The 24,560-nt window shown below is 35.5% G+C and overlaps 1 protein-coding gene across 1 annotated transcript; it reads left to right on the forward strand.

Moving 5' to 3' along the window:
• Positions 1-18,839: 18,839 nt before the first annotated feature.
• On the forward strand, positions 18,840-23,150 carry LOC124105686 (thyroid receptor-interacting protein 11-like). Its single transcript, XM_046462935.1, has one exon. It carries the CDS (start codon positions 18,840-18,842, stop codon positions 23,148-23,150), a length of 4,311 nt encoding a protein of 1,436 aa, XP_046318891.1.
• The last annotated feature ends 1,410 nt before the right edge of the window (positions 23,151-24,560 follow it).

The following is a 24,560-nucleotide window of genomic DNA, read 5'->3' on the forward strand; positions in this document are numbered from 1 at the left end:
AGAGAGACTCAACAATGATTAGACATTTCTCTAAAACAATTATCTATTCTCATCTGGTGACCTTTTATAGTTACTTTCCTATTTTTCATATTTGCCTTAAAATTCAGAGGCATAAATTTTGTAATTTAGAGAGAATTTGTACTCCTAATTGTGGTCCTCCCAATTCTTCTTTCTCTCATCTTCAATTATGAAGTGCTTGTGAATTGGCTTCAGGGAGGTGGGAAATGTGGTCATATACATTACTCTTTTTGTACCTAATCCTACCCTCTTCTTTAATCACTGGGACCTTTAGAATATTGACATTATCGTTAGCTAGCAATCATTTACCCTCTCAGCAAAGTGGCTAACGCCCCAGAAGAGATTAGCTGTTTTATTCCACAGAAATGAGGCTACTAGATGGGCCACTCATATAAATGCAAAATCTTGAGATACATAACTCAAGTTTTAAAAAATGAGCCTGGTTTTTGGATCAAACTGCACTCATTTTAGTGTGGCTTGAAACACAAATTTTTAGCTGAAACTGTACCCTTGGATATCAGCTTACCGGGTTCTTTTCTAATTGACCTGGGGAATTGTAGGCATAAACCTAGTATTCTTTTCTTTTGCTTCTCTGGCTTGGGCTAAACTTGTCTATCTCAATCTTATTTTGATTTTGAGTGACATGTCATGTTCTATTTCTGAAAGAAGTATCTCTTGATCATAATCAGTATCTTTTACATTGGCCATGATTTTTTACTTCCCTCTTACCCTCTTCTATTTATAGATCTCCAGGATCTTCTCTAAACTATAGTAACAATAACAGATTTTCCAGAATCATCCTGATGTTCATTGTATATTCTATCAGCAGACCAGGTAATAGACAATGTATGCCAATTTGATTTAGAAAACAGTTTCCAAGTTTGGTCATGATCTACTGGGGATTCCTCACAGCAAGTAAGAAGAACTCTGTACAAACCCCAATCTCAATGATCATTTATTCCAAATTAGAACATCTTAAGGAAATATTAATTACTTGCTACTAAATACATATTCAAATATCCACATATAAAATAGCTTCCAAAAACAAAATTCAATATAGTTTTTTTCTTTTGTAACAATCCATAGGTAATATTTACTTTTTCATTTTTAAATAGGGCTTTCAAATGTTTAAGAGACAATTTGGTGGTAAGTGTAAGCTTTTTCCTGGATAAAAACCAAGACATATACTCTCCTTTGGGTTCTTATATGATAAGTATAATTTGAAGCATGTAGGTGCTTGCTTTAATTTTGTTCTTGCTTCTTTTTAATTCTCCCTCTTACTCAAGTCTGTTTTCTGCTTCTATAACTTTACCAAAGTTACTTGTGTTACAATTATCAGTGTACTGTTTCTCCAGGGCTATCATAACAAAACACCACAGACACGGTGGCTGAAACAACAGAAATTTATTTTCTAACAGTCCTGGAGACTACAAGTGTGAGATCAAGGTGTTGCTAGAATTGATATCTCCTGAAGCCTCCTTTCTTGGCTTATAGATGGCTGTTTTCCTTCTGTGTCTTCACATATTTTTTTCTTGGGTATATTTGTGCCCCAATGTCCTCTTCTTAGAAAGATACTAGTCACATTGAATCAGAACACATACTAATGATCTTATTTTAACCCCATTACCTCTGTAAGACCCTATCTTCAGATAAAGTCACATTCTGATACTGGATGGATGAACTTCAACATATGAAAGCAATGATCCTGTTTAAGATCCCTCACCAGCCTTTTATTGACTTTACATGAAAGAACAAGGCCTTCTCATGGCTCACAAGACCCAAATGAACAACATTCTCTTCACTAATCCAACTTCATCTTTCTTCACTCCCATGTTAGTTATTTGCTCTTACCCTAATGCGCTTCTTCCAGTTCTGTGAAGAAGCTGAGCTCTTTCATGCTGTAGGGCTTTCTCTTATATTCGTTCCTTTCCCTGGAAATTTCTCCTACAGAGGTAACATGGGAAATTCCTCATCCTTCAATTCTCTGGGAGTCTCTGAAAACTCCATTATGGGGTTTTTTTGAAGGACAATTTCTTTTTTCCTTGGAATTATACAAAATTAGATTAATAATAATATGTGGCAATACCACTTAGGTGCAATGGAGTCCATTTGGAAGCAAGATGCTTAGTCTTGACATCAAATTTCTCTTGAAATTGATACTAGCATTTTCAACTAGATTAGTTAATGCTCATGTTTAAGCTAATCCAACTGAAATAATCCCCAGTGACATGTCTGTTTAGAGAATAAACCACAAATAAAAACAAGCAAGCAATCTTTTGCAGAAGCAATTTTAAACAAGTTCTTGTTTACAAAGAATATTTAAGCATGGTGCTGTGAAAAGATTGTGGGTATAAACAATTCTGATATCTAATTATGCATGCCTTGCATAAAATATATCATCTCAATAAAATTACTAGAACTCTCCTGATTTTCTCACTTGTAAAAGAGTAAAATGGGTGTTATAAAATCTATTCCACAGGATTGTCTGTTTACATGAATGACATGGTAGATAATCAATAAAAATATCTCCTTGAGGATGAAGTGCAAATAAGAATTTATTAGTTAACTTGAGTAAAGCCATATCTATTAATGAGTGCATGTTAGTGAAAACTTATGCATCAATAACATAGCTTATCTGTGGTCTTATTCACCAGTGCAAGTTTAGAGACAGCTAGTTCATTTGGGTTACTTTATTGTTAGCAAAGTCTTAAGATGTTATCACATAACTTGGAGAAGCACATTGTCAATGAAGGTAGATAACCAAATCTCCCATTCCAAAACAAATGGTTTATATAATAGAGGAAAGCTCCCACACTTATGGAGACAATGCAGTGACTTACATGATGATTGATTGAAGCTCGCAGGCATGGAGGATGGTTGGTAGTTTCAGTCGAATGCAAACATACCCAACATCCTCATTCAACAAGTTGTTCCCTATGTTTGCAGGTAGGAGATAATAAAAAGGGGGGGGACATGAGGTATAAGAAAGATAGTGGTTATTTGAGAGGGAGATGCTAGAGAAATGCTTTTATATAATTATTTAGCTTTGGAAACTGTTATTCAAATGGGCACAATATAAGAAGCACAGGAAGACCAAGTTGTTTTAGATGGAGGGAATCTTAGAAGACAGAGTCCAGCACTGAGGATTCATGAGCTCTATTCAAGACCCATATTCCTAGAGGAAGCAAAAGAAGATTGCAACAGTCCTAGACAAGAAGAAAGAATATTTATTTGAGAGAGGATGAAAGGAAGAGAGTTATATGAGAAAAGAGCAAATTAAGAGTCAAGACTCAGTATGTTGTTTAGAAAGGGTATATAAAATGTAGAGCAATCCTTTAAATCAATTAATACAGATTGAAATATGCATTTTATGTTTCTCTACAGATAATTGGTATAGATATTTTGGGACTAGACTCTTTTGGCTGTATTACTGAGGCATCTTCTCTGTAAGATCAACCTTGTATCTCTGGGAAATGCTCTTAGAAGGAATCATATTGAGTATGCTTTATAAATGTTCATTTTGGGAGTCAGAATTATGTAACTTTGGGGAGGTTAATTAACATCCAACTGTTCTTAGCTATGGAATGTGATTATATATGTAATGATGTCTGCTGCATGGAGATACTGTAAGAATTAAGTGAGCCCATACATGAAAACAATATAACATGTTTCTTGTGACCCATGGATACTGATGTTGACATAATTGGCATAGTCACTGATATAGTAGTGAACAGGATTATTGTTCCCTTTCAAGTTAAATATTTAAAATTTAACTTCAAATTTTATTTAAAATATAAAATTTAATTTTAGTTAATAATTGAAAAGAATTTCTTAGTTCTGGAGATAAGAACTACTTCTTGAAAATGCCCAAGATTTTAGATACACTTGCTGGTATCTATTAGCTATTTACTGTTTCATGACATAGCTAAGCTAATATAAACAAATTCAAAAGATTAAGTTTCTCTTCTCCCAAAAAGGAACTGTGAAGAATATTCAAAAACTATCTTGGCAGAATGTTGGAAATCTAGTTGCCAAACCCATTCTGATGATGTATGTCACAGAACAACTTTTAAAATTCTACCTATGATTTTATCCTTTTGGTAGAAAAAAAAAGGGCGGGGGGAATAGTGTAGACCTAAAAGGGTGAGGAGTTCTCAGCAAATTTCTATGACTATGTGTTCTTAAGAAAAGGAGAAGTTAAAACTCAGTATTGGATATGTTCAGGGTTAGAATTGAGGATTTTGTTTTCAATGGGGAAGCCAGAAAAATGATTTCTCATGTTGCACAAAGTGATTGAGTCATGAATTCTCCTTTGGGTGCTAAGGGGTGTTTTAGTCAGCTTTTTTATTGCTGGGACTAAAAGACCTGACTTTTAGCAGAGGCTTATTTGGGGGCTCACAAGTTTCAGAGGTATCAGTCATAGACAGCTTGGCTCCATACCTCAGGGCTTGGAGTGAGGAAGAATATCATGGTAGAAGAGTGTGTTGGAGGGAAGCAGCTCACATGATAATCAGAAAACAGAGGGAAAGACTCTACTTGCCAGGTAAAAATTATCTACCCCAAAGGCATGCCTCCCCCAGGGACCCACACCTTACCCACCTTCAGTTACACAGTTAATCCTGTCAGGAGATTAATACCCTGATTAGGTTAAGGCTTTCATAACCCAATCATTTCATCTCTAAACCTTGCACTGTCTCACACATGAGTTTTGGGGGACACCTCACATCTAAATCCTAACAAGGGGAAAGATCTCCAAAGTGAGGTCTCACTTTTGCTGCAGTAGCCTTGGGGAGGCTTCAGAAGGCCTGTCTGGTGGAACTGCAATAGGAAGCACGTAAGAGGACAGAACAAGGCCCAACACTGATGGAGAATGGCGGTGGTGGGGTGCAGAGCCTGTACTTGCAGAGTATAATCAGAGGCTAACAAGATCCCCGCATGGGCCTCTAAAGCAGCCAAGTCTTCTGCCCAGAAGGGTCAGGAGAACACAGACATCTGCTGCCTTGTTCATCTGAAGAAAGGTGCCTGAGCCAGGCAAGTGTCTTCCCTGCTGGGTGAAAATTGAGGATTGAAAATTGATGCTACTTCTATGACTTCTTTGTCCATAGAACCTCTGGTAGCTCCTTGTTGTTTTCTTTTCTCTTTTTAAAAGTGCCGGGTGTTATTTAAATCAAGCGGAGAGTAAGAATGAGTTTGAATCAGGTCCCAGCCAGTCCGGGGACCATTCTGTGTAAGTGTTTTTTATTCCTTACATTCATTGCATCTGAACCAGGAACTTTGAGCCCTGTGGTTAAAGCCTGGAGCTCAGTAAACAAACACTTATCTTTTGTTGGGAATAATGACTATTTTATACAACAAAGCAGTATTCATATTCTTCAGATTTCCTGAGCTTCCAGTGAAAGGATAGCTCCAGAGGACAGAATAAGTAAGAAAAATAGGAACATAAAATACAAAGCAATGAAAATACCAGTGCCTGAATTTATTTATTAAGGAGAATCTTAACTCTTCCAAGGTTGTTATTCTGTTACATTCTATTACCTTATTTGAATAAGTTATTATAATAATTTATGGATAATAACTTATCCATAATAAAATAACTGACAAGTGTGAAATGTTTTCACTGTGATCTATTTGTTATCCTTCTATTCTAGTTAAAGAAAAAAAAAGACAAAGCAAAAGAAAAAGAACTAAAATTAAAATTCAGTGAAGTCTCTCTTAACCACAGTAGAAAGATCGCATTTGAGAAGAGTGCTGTGGTCCATGCCTGTGATTTCAGCTTCGAGGAGGCTGAGGTAGGAGGATCACAAGTTCAAGGTCAATATGGGCAATTTAGCAAAACCCTGTCTCGAAATAAAATATAAAAAGAGTTGGGCATATAGTTCAGTGATAGAGCATTTGCTTAGCATGCAGAAGGCCCTAGGTTCAACCCATAAAAATTATAAGAAATTAAACAAATTAAATTCTGCCTGATTGTCAGTGCACAAGCACGATAGGGTTTCTTTCCAATGGAAACACTGAAAGTTGACACTAAATAGAAAAGATGGCTATTGAAATCTCATCAGTTTGGTAGGAACTCCCTGGCCATTCCTCTACCATCACATGTTATCCTATTAGCAAGAACTCAGCTTTGATTTGGGGGAGGTTATATTTATTGAATTTCCATTTAAATGATGTGACTTAAGTCCAAATAAGTATTTTTATCTTTATGCAATTGTCTACATTATCTCAAAAGAATCATGGTATTTTTTAGTCCTTTTAGAATGAAATAGTTGAAGAAGCCAATTCTTCCACATGCATCCTCATACAGATACACACACACACACACACATTTTTTCCTCCAGTAATTTAACACTTTCATAGTAAATTTGAAAAATTATTTAAAAATGTTATCTACTTTATTGAGATAACATTATTCTTTTTCTAATTAGCAGAAAATATTTATTACTGGCATATGGGGATATTAAAAACTCATTCACTTAGATTTGAATAGACTTTTTTCAATAACCAAATCTACTTTATTTCCACATATAAATTATGTGAATCACAAGTATGCCCTTGAAAGGGACCTTGGGACTACAACTCCTTTGTCTCTTTCTCCTTCAGGTCACAGAGGGGAGTAATTTCCTGCAGGTCACACCCCTACCATCCTCTACTGCTGAAACAGGGGTCCCTTTTATGTAATAAGGCTCCACTTCATGTTTTGAATAGAAACATTGCTGCTTGGCCACTGGTGGCTTATTCTAAAACTGACTTTTTGTGTGTGTGTGTGTTTGTTTTTCTCCTCTTCTTCCCCTCTATAACTGTGGGAGGAGCAGGGGCAAGATTAACCTACTTCCTGTCCTAAGCCAAGTTACCTGGACTTCCACTCACTGTCCACAAGAATAAAGAAACTCCTTACCTGGAGACTGGATCAACAGCTCTTTCAAGGATTTGAGTTAAATATTAATCAGGTATATCGATAATTATACTTGGAAAACAACCCCAGCCCCCCACTTTTAAAGTCTTTTGTTAACCCTGGCCATTAGAATGGTAGCCTCTATGATACGAGTCTGTTGCCTATCTAATTTGCTAATAAAACTTTTCCTTTTTTTCTGAAAATTTTGTCTTCTTCATGGGATCAACATTGGGGATAAGGACTGAGCTTTGGGAATTGCTGCCTCAAAAACAACAGAAGCAACTAACCAGGTACTGGAACTTCCAAAACCATGAACTAAAATAAAGAATTTCTATTTGTTATTGTTATTTATTTATTTTTGCAATATTGGGGATTGAACCCAGAGCTTTGCACATGCTATGCAAATACTTTACAGCCTTCCTTTCCTCTTTGTAAGTTGATTATCTTGAGTATTTTGTTATAGTAACGGAAAGTCGACTAGCACAATGACTTTCTTGTCAAATGCTGAAATGGCATATTTTGGGGTAGCATGTCCTGAATCTTGTTACTTCATTATAGTTATTTTAACTTATTATTTATTCTTCATTGAAATGAGTCTGAGTTTACCTTCCTAATTCTTTTTAGTAATGACACCAATAAAAACATAGATAGTGAGATGTGTTGTTTTTAGGGGTTTGGACAGGGTTTGAAGAGAGAACTTCACCAAGCATAGTGTATGAGAGAGGGAAAAGAAAGTTTTGTTGGGGCCCATGAATACACTTTGGAATTGAGGAGATAATGATTGTAATATTTACCTCCCAGTTGGCCCAGAGAAGTGGAATAGGCTGCTAAGAAAGGAAACCAAGAAAGACACCTGGAAATGGATATATATATATATATATATATATATATATATATATATATTTTTTTTTTTTTTTTTTTTTAATTGAGAAATAGTTATAGGGGCAGTTCACTGGAGGATGACTGGGCATGTGAACCTATGCTCCATGCTCTGTCCCTATACCTCACCAGAAAGTAGCTTCTCTTACCCCTCACAACACTGTCCAGGGGCAGCTGCCTCTGGTTCAAACCACAGGGATGGGGCAGGGATGGGGCTCACAGATTAGGTTACAGAAGCACCCTTAGCTTAGCATGCTTTGTTCCATTGTATGGTTGTCACCCCAGGGAAATGGGCATGCAGGCAAGAAAATGAGTTTCTACAGATAACATCAACTTGCCCTCATACTCAGCATACATGAGAGAAAGCCAATATCCTACAAGATAATATGTATCTGGACATTCCAGCTCAGATCCACTTTTATTGTTCCCTTTACTTGGCTAAGTTTTAAAGGACAGAAGTGGGCATTCAGGGACATAATATTTTATTGTCCCCTTTTTCTTTAAGGATGACACAACAGCAGTGAACTTGAACTATTAGGAGTTCATATTCTCTGCAATGGACGCATATTTTTAATCAGAACCGTATCACTCCATTTTCTTTGTAGGGAATGAAATTTCAGATTTTTCACTAGTGATAATAGAGATGGGTGGATCCAGCCACATTCCTTTCAACTTCCTGTTCACAAAATAGTAGAAATAGTTTCCTAAAACTAGAAATTCAAAACTAAGTCCTGGTGTTTCAGTGAACCATTTCAGATTCTAATAAAATATGATTTATAATTTTTTGTGAAGTAGGAAATATTAGCATTTTAGTGTCATGCTGATGGCAAGTAATATGGAATTTAACAGAAATTTCTAGAGTATTTTATTCAAATAAAAAAAAACTAAGCAAAAACTAAAGGAAAGAATATTGTTTGAGCTCTTAATATGGTACTTGTTGAGCTCTGTATTTTCTATTATCCACTTTAATCCTCAGACAATATCCCAAAGTTGTTAGTAGAAATATTTTCTATGTAAGAAATCAGTAAATTTTCTACACAGACTGAAATTAAAAAGCTTATCTAAAATTTCAATTTCCTTGATATTTCCACATCACAGGGACCGAAAGTTTGTATGTGGCATATTATACCATAGAGTTTAATCCATTTGATAGGTGTGGGTGACTATTTATTTCACTTTAAGAAAGTCATTTTATATAGCAGTCCTAAATTCTTCATATTATGGCCTAGTGAATTTTAAAAATGTAGAAATATTGAGATAAAACACTGGGAATTAGTACCTGTCGTTTTACCTGCTGCAACAAGTACTTCAAAAATAGAAGAAATTTTTATAAAAGATAAATTTATAATAGCATAGAAAACAGTGAGAAGTATGATTAATGGGCCTGATATTTAAGAAGATGGTTACTTAATATCAAAAGCATAAAAGTAACTATCGTCAAGAGGATGGATAAATATATTGTGATATATTCATATAACAAAATACTATGCAGAATAGAAGAATTAGAAGAAGAATTAGATAATGGTACCTACACTATATGAATAAATATGTTGAGTGAAGTAAACCAGCACATGAAGTTAAAAGCTTAGGACTGTATAAAAGTGGATTTCAAGAAGACAAAATTGAATCTGTGTTCATAGATATCAGAATATTGGAGGCCTTTGGGTGTGTGGTGAGGCACTGACTGAATGGGGCATGAAGACCCATTCTTATGTAGCAGAAACACTCTAGATTTTAATCCAAGTAATGGTCATGTGGGTGCACTGATTCATCAAAATTTCCCAAGCTCTGGCTGGGGTTTAGCTCAGTGACAGAGTCCTTAGTTTGCACTTATAGAATACCCAAGAAATTTGCAAGATATTTACTTAAAGACATAGAAGGAAATGAATAATTTATGCATCTGCCCAGAGTATAGATATGCCATTTTATCCTAAGCTAGTCTATAATCTAATGCAATCCTAGTGAAAATCTTAAATATGAAATTTATGACATTTACATCATTTTATAAAAGTTGATATTTACTTTGTTCTACTTTACATTTACTGTATTCTAAAATGCATCAAATGAAAACGGTAGGTGTTAACAGTCATAAAGTTGATGACTGCTTACAATATGAGTAAAATAACCTATGAATCCACTTAAATTCAACATTGTTTTACAAATTCAGAGAAGAGAGGAAACAACAAATAATCAAAAAATAAGAGAATGAAGAAGCTGACCAGCATACACATGAAAATATAACATATAGCAATCACTAGTAATAAATCTCAGATGGACTTGAACATTGAATGTAAGAGGACTGATTAGAAATGAATATATGAAAACATTTCAGAGACCAAAAAAAAGGGAAAATCACGGAAGATGACAGATAACTGAGTCAGATAAGAGTTCATGTTCAAAGTTAAAGGTAATTATTAGAGCAGATAGAACGATTTTTACAGTATATGTATTAGTCAGCTTCTTGTAACTGTGACCAAAATGCTAAATAAGAGCAGCTTAGATAAGGAAGTTTATTTTGGCTCACAGTTTTAGAGGTTCTGTTCCTGGTTATCTGGCTCCATTGCTCTGGGACCAAGGTGAGGTAGAACATCGTGGTAGAAGGGCATGCCTCAACTGCCTATGGTTACAACACCATGCAACAGTTCTTCCAAATTATTAATCCATCAAATGGATTAATCTACTGGTTAGGTTAAATCTCTTATAATCTAATCACTTTGCTTCTGAACATTCCTGGATAAACACAGGAGCTTTGGGAAGACTCCTCATTTCCAAACTGTAACAATATATAATATATTAATTCTCCAACTTACTTTTTGGAGGAAGATATAAAGAACTTCACTGTTGGTGGGAACAATATATAATTTAATTTTATTTTTTTGGTTCTGGGGATTGAACCCAGGGGTGCTTAATCACTGAGACACATCTCTAGTTCCTTTTTTTTTGTATTTTATTTATAAACAGAGTCTTGCTGAGTTGCTAAGTGCCTAAGTTACTGAAACTGGTTTTGAACTCATGATCCTCCTGTCTCAGCCTCCCCAACTGCTGGAATTCACTATATACATTTTAAATTTTAAGGGTTGATGTTACATAAGATTGTATTCATTTATAATCCAAACCAGTGAGAATAACCTTCTTCATAGTGTCACAATAAGATATTATCAATGTCTTTACATTTTTAATCTCGATAGGAAGACTAAAAGTGATTAATTTTGTATGTCTTATTGATAGTGAAGTTCAACATAAGCTTATAGGCCATTTGTGTTTTTTCTACTCAGAAGAACCTACATTTCAAATGTAATTTTTGTGTTTATTTGAATAATGAGTATGTGCATTCTTTGTATATTTGAGATTGTGGAAAGCTCCTAATAAACTGTGGGTGTGTCTGAGCCATCTCTAAGGGGAGGTGTGCCCCACAGAGAACTCTAGGAGTAATCTCACTGATCTGAGACTGCTTCATTGCCTTGGCAAATGTTCTGCTCAAAGAGAATTCTATGACCTGGAATTTATTGGCTCAGACAGCCCTAGGTTCAAATGCAACTCCACAGAGGTAGAGAGAGGTACTAGTGCATCCAGCCAGCCTTGTGGCCCAGCTGCCTGGAGGAGGAAGAATTACTGTGCAAGTGATCAGTTCCCAACCAGGCCAACTTCCCCACAGCTTCTCACTTCTTGCTTACCTTGAAGAATCCTTCCTCACAATTAATTCCTTTGGTGTGTTTCACTATAAATAAAGCATTCAAGGGCTTTTCCCCTTTGTTAAAATCAGACCCATTAGGTCTCTTCTATCCGTCAGGCCCTCCACCCCTCAAAATATATTTTCCTGTGTCTTTTGCTGTATTTCCTTTTGTTTTTAAATGTTTTCTTATTTGTTGATGAACATTTATTTAATTAATTTAATTATATATGGTGCTGAGAATTGAACCCAGTGCCTCACCCATACTTGGCAAGCGTTCTACCACTGAGCCACAACCCCAGCCCCTTGCTTTATTTCTTGATATTACTTTTTTAGATTTTTTATTTCCAGTCGGCCCACACCTCCAAGGGTTACCTATTCCCTCCCCACACAGGTTACAGGTGACAAGAGATATTAATCTTTTGTCTGTAGTGATGTGTCTTTGATATCTGTTATGTATATTCCACTTAAAACACATCTTCATTTAACTAATCACATTTCAAATGCATGCAAATGTTAGGCAGCTGGTGGCTATTGCATTGGAGAGCCATTCTAGAGACTCCATTAAGCTACTCTTATAAGTAGCATTAGGGAGTCAGACCCCCCCTTATACAATGACTAGATAGAATTCCACTTATGGATCAAGTCCAAGGTATCACACTAAGAATATAACTAGAGAGGACTGATTTCATTAAAAGGTAAGAGGATATTCTGAAATATTGTAATGAATCTTTATATTTCTAATACTCAGTGCCCTTGATGAAAACTAATTTTGACACCCATAATGCTGATTAACAAGCCACTTGCTTCACTAGACCAAAAAAAAAAATTAAAAAATAAAAAACACAAAAAACCCCCAAATTCTAACATTCTTTTTTTTTTTAATCTTACTAAATTTTTCTTTTTCCATATCCAGTGTGCTGTTAAATTCATCCAGTGAAAATAGTGAATATCCAATTATTGTAAATTTGAGTTTTTTTAGAATTCTTTTTTTTATATAATTTTTTAGTTGTGGTTGGACATAATGCCTTTATTTTACTTATTTATTTTTATATGGTGCTGAGGTTTGAACCCAGGGCCTCTCATGTTCTAGGCAAGCCCTCTATTGCTGAGCCACAACCCCACCCCAAATTCTAACATTCTTAATGCTAATTAGCAAAGCCATTGACAAAAACTGCAGATAAAAATGGCTTGTAGGAAGTTTCTGATATTTGGATTTTCATAATGTATTAATTTCACCTCTTAATATTTCTGCAATAACACAGGCATTTTGGGGGGATCCCTAATATCCAAACCATAACAGTATACAATAAATTGATTCTCTAACTTATTCTTCTGGAGAAGATACAAAGAAGCTGATTGCTGATGCACACAATATGTACACTTTTCATTTTAGGTTAATCCTAGTTTAACACACATGAAAGTGTAGATTTTTGATGAGGGCAACTTTCTCCTCTGAGGTCATAGCTTAAATAACAGATGAATGACATACTATCCATCTTGAAAAATTTAAAATATTTAAAAGTCAATTATGGACCTGCTAACACTTGTCTCTCTGTTTCTTTATGTTTAAAACAGTAAAATTGGCTTCGGAATATTAAAGTGAATTAGAAGGACTACATAAGAAACAGTTTGTGAATTATAAAACACTATTTGAATATTATTGAATATTATTGTTACTCTATAGCATGAACTTTATTTCCTATCTATTCTCAAATCAACCAAAAAGAATTTATTATATTTATTATCCCACAATTATAGTTTTGTTTCTCAATTTCTTTTCTTTTTTCCCTTTTAAATTATTTCAATAATTCCTTTCACAAATATATTAGGAAGAAATCAATCTCATCTTAGTTCAAATGTTAATTCAATGCTGGGAACGTATTTAATAACATTCAGTTTTATGTTTTCTCTTATTTAATAAAACTATAGTCTTTGCCAAAACGATTATGTGCGCTCTTGGAAAAAGGTAAGATGTTTTCTTTGCTTATAGTGATTTCTATTATTTCAAGGCTGCAAGGCAAACAAAATACAAAATAACTCATCTAAAGCCTTCCATTCTTCAACCTTTTTATTTGATTTTATTTTAAATGAGAAACTAGATATGCTGAATTTTATAATCCTAATCTCTAGGTTATTGATTTTTTTCAAAAGTTTATAGATTCCCCATTCATACTGTTTGACTGCAATCCTCTTGTGATTCCTTCATATCCTGACCTACTATTTTTTAAAAAAATCACCTTATTCTTCCAATTTCCATGAATATTAAGTCTGTTTGTAAAGAGCTTTTTAAAAAGCCCAACATATGGGAAAATTAAATCCAATTTAATAAAAATAAATAGGCAAGCATTAAAGAGACTAAAACTGGTAAGCTGTCTTATTTCACATTCCTTTATTATGAAACTCATTTATATTTGTTTTCTCTTTCATATCAACTGATATTTGAAATGTCTGCTATTTCTTGTCATGACTATTTGCTCTGTTCTTTAGCATAAATGTTTAAATATAAGTACTTTCTCCTACATTATACTAGTAAATTTGATCATTGTTCATATTATTTAGAGAGGAAAAGACTTAAAAAGGCCTACCTTCTTTGTTTTTCAAAACCTTTATTTTATTTATCTATTTTTATTTGGTCCTGAGAATCAAACCCAGCACCTTGCACGTGCTAGGTGAGCATTCTATCTCTGAGCCACAACCCCAGCCCCGGCCTAGCTTCTTTGTAAGCAAACTCCTTTAGTTATATGGCAGTAAAAGCCTAGCTCCAACTATTAGAAAAAAGTTCTTTTCTATGCAACAATTGACCTTTACAGCATATACAACTGTTTTTTACTTTGCTTATAAAATGATTAGCATTGGTTTATTAAGCCCTATGTTTTATTATTTAGAAATCTATTGTATTTTAAATTTTAATAAGAAACTATATCAATTGGCATTGACATCAATTCTATATTTATTTACTTATTTACTTTTAACTTTTATTTGTTTTAATGAGTTATACATGACAGTAGAATGCACTTATGCACTTTGATATATCATACATAGATGGAATATAATTTCTCATTTTTCTGAGGGTACATGTTGCAGAATCATATTGGTCATGTAGTCACATATATACATACAGTAATAATGTCTGTTTCATTCTACTATCTTTCCTATCCCCACATCCTCTCTCCTATCCTCCCATCATTTCCCTCTATCTAATCTAAGGTAAAACTATTCTTCCCTAGTGCCCCCTGCCTTATTGTGAATTAGCATCCATGTATTAGAGAAAATATTTGGCCTTTGGTTTTGTGGGATTGGCTTATTTTGCTTAGCATAATATTCTCCAACTCCAACCATTTACTGGCAAATGCCATAATTTCACTCTTTTTTAAAGCTCAGTAATATTCCATTGAGTATATATACCATATTTTCTTTATCCATTCATCTATTGAGGGACACCTCGGTTGGTTCCATAGTCTATATATTGTGAAATGAGCTGCTATAAATATTGATGTGACTTGTCACTATAGTATGCTGATTTTAAGTCCTTTGGGTATAAACCATGGAGTAGGAAGCTGGGTCAAATGGTGGTTCCATTCCCAGTTTTCTGAGGAATCTCCATACTGCTTTCCATAGTGGTTGCACCAATTTGCAGTCCCACCAGTAATGTATGAGTGTGCCTTTTTCACCAATTCTTGCTAACATTTATTGTTGCCTGTGTTCTTGATGATTGTCATTCTGACAGGACTGAGATGAAATCTTAGTTTTGATTTGCATTTCTCTAATTGCTAGAGATGTTGAACACTTTTTCACGTATTTGTTGCTTATTTACTTTGTAATTTTGCTTGTCACTTTAGGGAATCTAAATCCCAGCAAGGCTGGGCAACATTTCTCATCAGGATACAAAGGAATTTAAAATAATAGCTAAATCTTAAAATATGGTACTTGTCTTTCCAACAAAATAGAATATTTTTACTAGTGGGACAGATTTTGAAACATATTACTCATGTTATAAGAACAATGACATATTTGCTCTTTTTTAAAAATATTTACTTTTAGTTGTAGTTGGATACAATACCTTTATTTTATTTTTATGTGATGCTGAGGATCAAACCCAGGGCCTTGCATGTGCTAGGAGAGTGCTCTGCCACTGAGCCACTATCCCAGCCTGACATATTTGCTTTTTCTTTCCATATTGATTGGCTCCACTGGATCATCTATCTCTCCATAGAGACTTTAGAATCAATTTATCAATATACATAAAACAACTTACTTGGATTTTGTTTGGGATTGCATTCAATCTATAAATCAAGTTGAGAAGAACTGGTATCTTGAAAATTGTAACTCTTCAAGGAAATTTATTGAATTTTGTATATTAATCTTGTATCTTGCAATCCTGCTTTATTATTTTAATAATTATGGGTGCATTTTTTTGGTCATTTTTTTTCAGAACTTCCATGTAGACTATTATGTTGTCTATAAGCAAAGAGTTTTGGTTTTCTCTTCCAAATTTGTGTATTTTGAAATTTATTCTCCTTGTCTTTTGCATTAACTAAGACTTCTGATATAATATTGTAAACCAATGGCAAGAGGGTCTCCCTTTATTTGTCCTTGATCTTAGTAGGAAAACTGTCAAGATTAAATGTCTTAACTATAGGTTGTAGGCGGTTTCTCTCAAGATGAGGAAGTTTCCCTCTCTTCTAGTTTGTGGAAAGTTTTTATTATGAATTGGTGCAGGATTTGGTCAAATGTTTTTCTGTATCAATTGATATAATCATGTTTTTTAAATTCTATCAATGTGTTAGATAATATTAATTGTTTTTCAAATTGTTAATATTTTTAAGTTTGATATAATTTTGATGATCTTGGTACTCCTGAAATGTATCCAAATTTGAATTACATTTTTCCTCACATACTACCATATTAATTTAGACACTGAATATACTATTAACTGACATTATTATAAAATAAAAGCACTGTAGTCATATTCAACTTGTTTACTGCATGGCCCACTTGTTTCATATACTCAATGACTAACCCAAGAACATCCTGCTTTTCACCCCCTTTAACTCTAAAGAGGTATCTATGGCCAAAGACATTATCCTCTTACGCTGTGCCTTCCCGTGATCTGAAGTTCTTTTATTCTGATGGCTGAGCTGCAACTCTCTCCAGACTTTTTCAACAATGTCAAGATTTTAAAAAAAGTAAATCCTCATTTACTGTACTCAAATTACCTCCATCTATAACTTAAACCAACAATTTAAGTATTTGTTGGACATTCCCATGTCAGTTTACAGTCCTAACAAAAAATTCATACAGGAAAATTCAACTTTCTTCCTTCACTCTCTTGGCCCTTGAATATCTCCACCTTCATTTCAACGGCTCCTAGTCTGCTTAACTCCTCTCCTTTACTTGATTAAATGAAGTTGTTTCTGATTTTTTTTTGGCAAAAAATTTGGCCATAGGGCACGTGGTATGAAAATTTAGTCATTTTCCACATATTTTAAGCTGTGAATCTCAAAATAAAATGTTCTTATTATAGAGATTGATCTATCATCAATTTGAATGACTAGTCTCTTAATTATATAATTATGGAAATAAAATTGTCATTATGTGGTAAGCATAAACTTTTAGTATCTAACAATATAGACTCATGATATATGAAGCAAATAGTGACTGAGTTACTAGAAGAAATTTAGAAATTCAGAATAAACAGCGAATATTTTAGCACACATTTATCTGAAACCAGAAAATACATACTGTTTTCTGACTATAATATGAATTCTAATATAATATTATAAATCCTCTATGTGTGAAAATGAATAGATACTCATCAAGGTAATAATAATAGAAATTCCAACTTTATAAAACTATTTAATAACTAAATACTCTTTTTCAAAACTTGCATGTTCAAAGCCACTAAGATCCTCACAGTGAGAAAATATGTACAGCCCATTTTTACAAGAAAGAAATTTAAGGAGATAATAGGGTAATTAACTTGTTTAATAAGCTTCTTCAACCCAAGTTATCTGAGCACTTAACCACTACATTATAGCAATTCTCACTAGCAAACTATTTCATATCCACAAAGGAGCCATTCATCAACAAAGAAATAATAATGGAAAATCTTTACAAACTGAATTTCATTGCAAATGATTTCATACATTTCAAAAAGAAAAATTGTAAAGAATACTACTACTCTTACTGCAGAATTCAATATATTTTTCCATTTTTCCTAGAGGCAGCTGGCAATTAAAAAGTAAATACATAAAATGCCGCAGTCTGGCTGGGCACAAAATCACGAGCCACCACACAGCTTGTAGATTCAAACAGCAACTCTATTCCCGAACTCACACCAGCCGTCTACAATCACATTCTGGGGAAATCCACGTTCTCTGCCCAAATCCACCCCCACTGGGCTTCTGTCTCCCAAAAAATACTGTCTGAATCCCGTGAGAACTCAAGGGGAACTCAGGCAGCAGGATATGCCCTATTCCCAGCAGGAATAACCTTAAACCTGTAACCACCCTAAACCCGGATTGTCCTAAACCGGGAACACCTAAACCCAGATTGTCCTAAACCGGGAATACCCTAAACCCGGATCCGCCCTGGTCCTAGCAAGGTCACCTTACATGCAATGTCACTGCAAAATGTCCTATTTCCACGAGTCCTTCCACTAAGCAACATGGGGTACGCTGGCAAGGAAATTGTCATACCTACTTGGCTAATGGCTCCCAGCAGTTGTGGTGGTTAATTTTATATGTTAACTTGTCTGGGCTATGATGCCCAGATATTTGGCCAAATATGATTCTGGGTGTGTCTGTGCTGGTGTCATGGGGTGAGATTTACTAGTGAATTGGGGACTTTTAGTTCAATAGATTGCACTCTGTAATGGAGCGAGACCTCACCTTGTCAAGGGAATGCATTTGGCCTGAATGCAACAAAAAGTCCACCTCTCCCAGACAAGAGGGAACTCTTTAGTGAACTACTTTTGGATTTCATCTACAACATTGATTCTTCGTGGTTCCAGAGCACACTGCCTTTGGACTCAACCTAGAACACTTTCCTGTACCTCTAGCTCCTCCCAGTCAGCCCTCCCCAATCCTGGGAGCCAATAGCTGATAGGAAAGTCCAGGGAAGAAGCAGAGGCCCCTGAGAGGGAGGGGCGTGAGGGGTGACTGTGCCAGTCCCTGGTCAAAGACCAGGACAGGCCTCTGCTTTTCCAGGCAGAACAAGACGGTTGGTGTTGGCGGAGCCCCGCGCTTCTCAGAATTCTGAGCTCTTTCTTGAGTCATAATTGACCCCAGCAACGCTTGAGGACGTTCTGGGGAGAGAAGTGGATGGTGCTGGACGCGGTTTTCAGAGCTGATCCGATGGCTCACTAAAGTGGCGGCGATGTCGTCCTGGTTTGGAGGCCTGGGCTCAGGCTTGGGCAACTTCTTGGGTCAGGTGGGGAGCAACTTGCCTTCCCTCACCGACCGTATATCCAGTTTCACCAGGGAAATGCTTCTGGATGGCATAGGAGACATAGAAGCAGGTTTACCTGATTGTCGGAGAAAGGAAATGGAAGCTACTGATGCTCCACTAAGATCGGAGAATGAAAGACTTCAAAAGTATTGTACTGATCTGGAGGAAAAACATGAAGTATCAGAGCTGCAAATAAAGTATCAGTGTCCAAGTTACGGAAATCAACTGCAACAGAAGGAGGTAGAGATCAGCCATCTGAAAGCAAGACAGATGGCACCGCAAGATCAAGTGTTCAACCTCCAGGCAGCTGCTCAATGGGTAGGTTCAGGAGCTTGTGGTGTACCAACAACCACTGCACTGGCTCCATTTGGTTCCCGGATCAGTAGTGATTTTTCAGCCTTTCCTGATGATGACATGGACTTTAATGACCTAATTTCATCCCACCAAGAAATAACCAGATTGTCAGTTGAAGTTTCAAGACTTGAATCTGAAGTTGGCCATTCGAGGCATATTGCTGAGGCTCAGGGAACACGGAATTCTGACCCCAGTGAAATCTGCAAACTGCAAAATACTATCAAGACTCTTGAACGAAACCCAAGTCCAGACATAGATGATCATCAGCATGAAGTGTCAGTTTTGGAGGAGAGTGCTACTGTGGCAGAAAAGGGAACAAACCTTCCACAAAATTCTTCATCAGTGGAAGAAGTGTTGAGGCTACAACGAGCCCTGTCTGATGCTGAAAAGGAAATAATGAGACTAAATGGTTTCAACCAGGATCAGAGTCTTGCTGAAGACAATCTGAAACTTAAAATGCATGTGGAAGCTTTAGAGAAAGAGAAGTCATCCTTGAGTCAAGAAAAGGAGGAACTTCAGATAACACTGTCAAAATTGAGCTGTGACTCTCAAGTAGTTAAAAACACAGCTTCAGCAGACATGAATGTGAATGTTCAATTACATGACTTAAAACTTCACTTGAAGGCAAAGGAGGAAGAACTGAATCAGAGTATCCATGAAAAGAAAATGCTGATAGCTGAGTTAGAAGAACTGGACCATCAGAATCAGGAAGCTACAAAGCACATGGTTTTGATAAAAGATGAGCTATCAAAACAAGAAAACGAAGGAGACCTTGTCATCCAGAAATTGAAACAAGATCTAGATGATGAAAAAAAGAGAGTTCATCAACTTGAGGATGATAAAATGAACCTATCCAAAGAGTTGCATGTGCAAAAGGAGAAGTTAACTCAGAGTGCACAGGGCCTCAGTGATTTGCATTTAACCAAGCAGAAGCTTGAAGATAAAGTAGAAGATTTAGTAGATCAGCTAAATAAGTCACAACAAAGTAGCTTAAACATCCAGCAAGAAAACCTTGAGCTTAAGGAACACATTAGACAAACTGAAGGTGAGCTGTCTGGATGTCAGAGTAAGTTCCGAAGTTCTCTGAATGAAGACTCTAACAGTAATGTGAAGGATGACTTGCTTAAAGAACGGGAAGCTGAAGTTAGCAACTTAAGGCAAAATCTTTCAGAAGTAGAAGAGCTCAATGAAAATTTAAAGAAAGTTGCTGTTGATCTCAAAAGGGAGAATGAAATATTGATTTTAGCATGTAAAGATGTAAGACGTAAGTTGGAAGCATCTATTGCTGCTAACAATCAAGTGTCTCAAGAAAAAGACACTGTCAAGGAGACTCTAATAAGAGACAAAGAAGAGATAGAAGCCAAACTGAACCAGGCAGAAAAAAGACTGTTGGAAGAAGCAAAGAATCACAGGCAGACTATTCAGGAACTCTCCAATGCATGTCATTTGAATACCTCTGCCTTACAGCTGAAACCTGATTGTGTAGTTCAACTCAGTCAAGAGAAGGACTTTGAAATAGCAGGACTCAAAAAGAATATTGAGCCAATGACTACTGATCCAAAAGAAACTGAGGAAATTTTGGCACCTCATGTCGAAGAAAAGAAGCAATTGATACAATTTATAAAGGAGAAAGAAGTTTTTATTGAAAAACTGGAAGAAAAATGTTCAGAACTACAAAAGGATTTAGATGAGTGTTCTCAGGCCTTAAGAGAAAATGAAACTTTAAGGCAAACCATAGAAGAAAAGGACAGAAGTCTTGGCTCCATGACAGCAGAAAACAACCATCTGCAAGAAGAATTGGAGAGCCTTAAGGAACAGCAGAATCGAGCTGTCCCTGTAGCTGAGCCTAAAACCCTTGATGGTATCCCAGAACTAGAATCAGAGGTATCTCAACTGAAAATAGTCAAAAATCATCTGGAAGATGAAATTAAACACCATCAAAAGATAATTACAAATCAAAACAAGCATAAAATGCGACTCCTTCAGTCTTTACAGGAGCAGAAGAAGGAAATGGATGACCTTAAATACCAATATGAGCAGATGAATGCTGCGCATATCCAGTTAATTTTAGAAAAAGATGAGGAAATTAAGAACTTGCAGAAAACGACTGAACAAGTACAAGCCCAGTTGCCTGGAGAAAGACTCGATGCTCAAACAGAGAATTCTGATATTTTTCAAGAAACAAATGTAAAAAGCCTCAACAGAGAAAGTGGAAGTGAACAACATGACCTATGGAACGAAAAGGAGTTGTTGAAGCAAACAGTAAGAGACCTAAAGGAGAGAATATTGATTTTCGAAGTGGACTTTTCTAAATTAAAAGGGGAAAATGAAAAATTGAGAGTAGCATCCAAAGAAAAGGAAAGGGAGTATCAAGCACTACAAGAGACAAACTCGAAGTTCTCTGTGAGGCTGGGAGAAAAAGAACTGGAGTGTGAGTCAATGAAGGAGAAAGTTCTTGCTTTTGAGCAACTTTTACAAGAAAAAGAAGAGGGAGAAGCTGAGGAATTAAGTCAGCTTTCAAATGCAGTTGCATCAATGCAGGAGAAGACAGTTATGTTTCAGCAAGAACGAGACCAAGTCATCGTAGCACTAAAACAAGAACAGATGGAAAACAGTACTCTCCAGCACGAGGTTCAACAGTTCCGTGACAAAGAACTACGCTTGAACCGGGAGCTAGAAAGGCTACGCAGCCATCTCTTGGAATCAGAAGAGTCTTACACCCAGGACATTTTGGCTGCAGAAGACCAAGAGATTAAACTGAGAAAGAAAGTCACGCTTTTGGAGGAAAAGCTAGTTTCATCTTCTAAGGCAAGTCATCAAGCCAGCGTGCAGATAGAGTCACTGCAAGAACAGTTGAGGATGGTCTCTCAACAGAGGGATGAGAATGCACAGCAGCTTTCGCTCTCCCAGGCACGAGTAAGGCAGTATGCCCTGTCATCAACTAACCTGCAAAGGGTTCTAAAGCATTTCCAAGAAGAAGAAAAAGCAATGTATTCTGCTGAATTAGCAAAAGAAAAACAGTCGATAGCAGAATGGAAGAACAAGGCAGAAAAACTAGAAGGACAAGTATCATCATTGCAGGAACGTTTGGATGAAGCAAATGCTATGTTGCATTCTGCTTCCAGACTTACAGAAGAGTTAGATCGGAAGGAACAACAGATCCAAGAACTTCAAAGGCAAAACGAGCTCGGAAAAGAAATGTTGGACAAGGCACAAAAGAAATTGTCGACTTTGGCAAACAGCCCAGAAGGAAAAGTGGACAAAGTCCTTATGAGAAACCTTTTTATTGGTCATTTCCATACACCAAAAGGTAAACGCCGAGAAGCCTTACAGTTAATGGGAAGCATCCTGGACATTCCAAAGGAGGAAATGGAGCAGTTGTTGAGTGAATATTCCGGTGGTGTTACTAAGTGGATGACTAGTTGGCTTGGAGGGGCATCGAAAAGTGTCCCCAACATACCTTGGAGACCAAATCAACAACCTGTGCTTAATAGTTCTTTTTCAGAACTCTTTGTCAAATTTCTGGAAATGGAATCTCATCCCTCTGCCCCACCACCCAAACTCTCTGCTCATGCCATGGACTGTCCAGACTCACCAGGAAGGAGAGAGCAAGGTGGAAATGTACCAGGAAGTGTTAAAGATGCAGCTGAATTCAGAGCTGGTAGAAACACCAACGGGAATCCATTCTTGGTTCCCCGTTCGGCAGCTGTGCCTCTTAGTAACCTAGCTGGAGTTGGTCTTGGTGGACCTGGGCATCCTCTTTTTAAACCCATTGCAGATTTCATGCCCACCTTTACACTATTGCCAGTGTCCCCGGACAGTAGTGCCACAGTAGTACTAGAGCACCTTCTAAAGCAAAGGCATTCTCAACCAGAGATGATTTAGCACTCTAAAGAAGACTTTAGAAACACTTTGTGTTTTTTTTACAGAGTGGCCTTTTGGAAAAGAACTCATGCATTTGAAGACAAAAAGAGAAAGAAAAACAGCTGGTATATATATAGGTATATAGCTACTAGATATTTTTGTTGTTGTTGTTGTGTTTTTTTGTTATAGCACTTTTTTAAAAATTTGTTTTGTTTGCTGTAGCACTTTTTGTTTATAAAATTTTGTTCCAATGTAGCAGCTAATCATCACCAGTCTTCAATTCTGATGTACTTTTGTGAGCAACTGTACAGAGCAGCATTAGTGAACCATTAGCTCCAACCTCTTTTTTTAATGATTATATTTGATACATTTAATGGCATTGAGATAAAAATGATATATTTAATTAACAAGGAAGAAGAAAGATCCAACACTTAAGAAAAGGATATATATCTCAGATTTAGAGTATATGAAAACCCAATATAATATTGCAAAAAGTTGTGAATTTTTAGTTGATAAAAGAAAACCTTGTACAACTAGTAAAAGAAAATTAGAACGGGAAAGCCTGAACATGAAGTTACTTGAATAAATTCTAAGATACTTTAAATCCAAATACTATGACCCTTATCCATGTTACTTATTTCCATTTCTATAGAAAAGTCACTTCACATTAATTCAGTTTTCTAGATGTTAAATATGTCCAGAAGGAAGAGTATTTTCATGAGTCAACCCCAAAGTGGAATCACATGATCCATTGCCAATGGAAAAGTTAGTAAGTATGTATCATTAAACATCTGGAGTGTTTATTTACATTCTTTTGGGGGCTCCACAATAATGCTTATAAAGACATTTTTTAAAACATTTGATCAAAAACAGTTGGGGAGAGAAAGAAGATAACATCAATTTTTGAAAGATGAAAGGCTTTAAAAAAGGAGTAGTTACAACATTTTTGTAAATTAAGGTAAAAGATGAATCAAAAGTTTCTAGCTTAAGTAGGTAAAATCAGAGAAGAGAAAAAGCAGATTGAATAGAACATACTTCTCTGACACCTGTAGTTTCTAAAACCATGAAGAACACTTTTATTAAAATTCATTTAAATAAAATTTAATTAATTTTTAATATAAAATCATATTATAATTTAATATAAACCAATCTAATTTAAATTTATTTTATTAATTAATATTGTTTAAATTTATTAATAGTATTGTTTGATTTAAATTTATTTTATTGATATTGTTTATTAATTTATATTAATTATAGTATGATTTTATTTAAAAAATTATTAAATTTTATTTCAATTAATATAATTTAATAAAGTCAATTTAAATAAGATTTAATATAGATTAAATTATTTAATATTAATTATATAATTTAATATAAATTTTAATAAAATGAATTTTAATAAAAATGATCTTAGTGGTTTTAGAAATTACA

This window comes from Marmota monax, unplaced genomic scaffold (assembly GCF_021218885.2).
Source record: "Marmota monax isolate L192 unplaced genomic scaffold, Marmota_monax_Labrador192_F-V1.1 WCK01_AAM20220418_F8-fsc00136, whole genome shotgun sequence".
NCBI lineage: Eukaryota > Metazoa > Chordata > Mammalia > Rodentia > Sciuridae > Marmota > Marmota monax.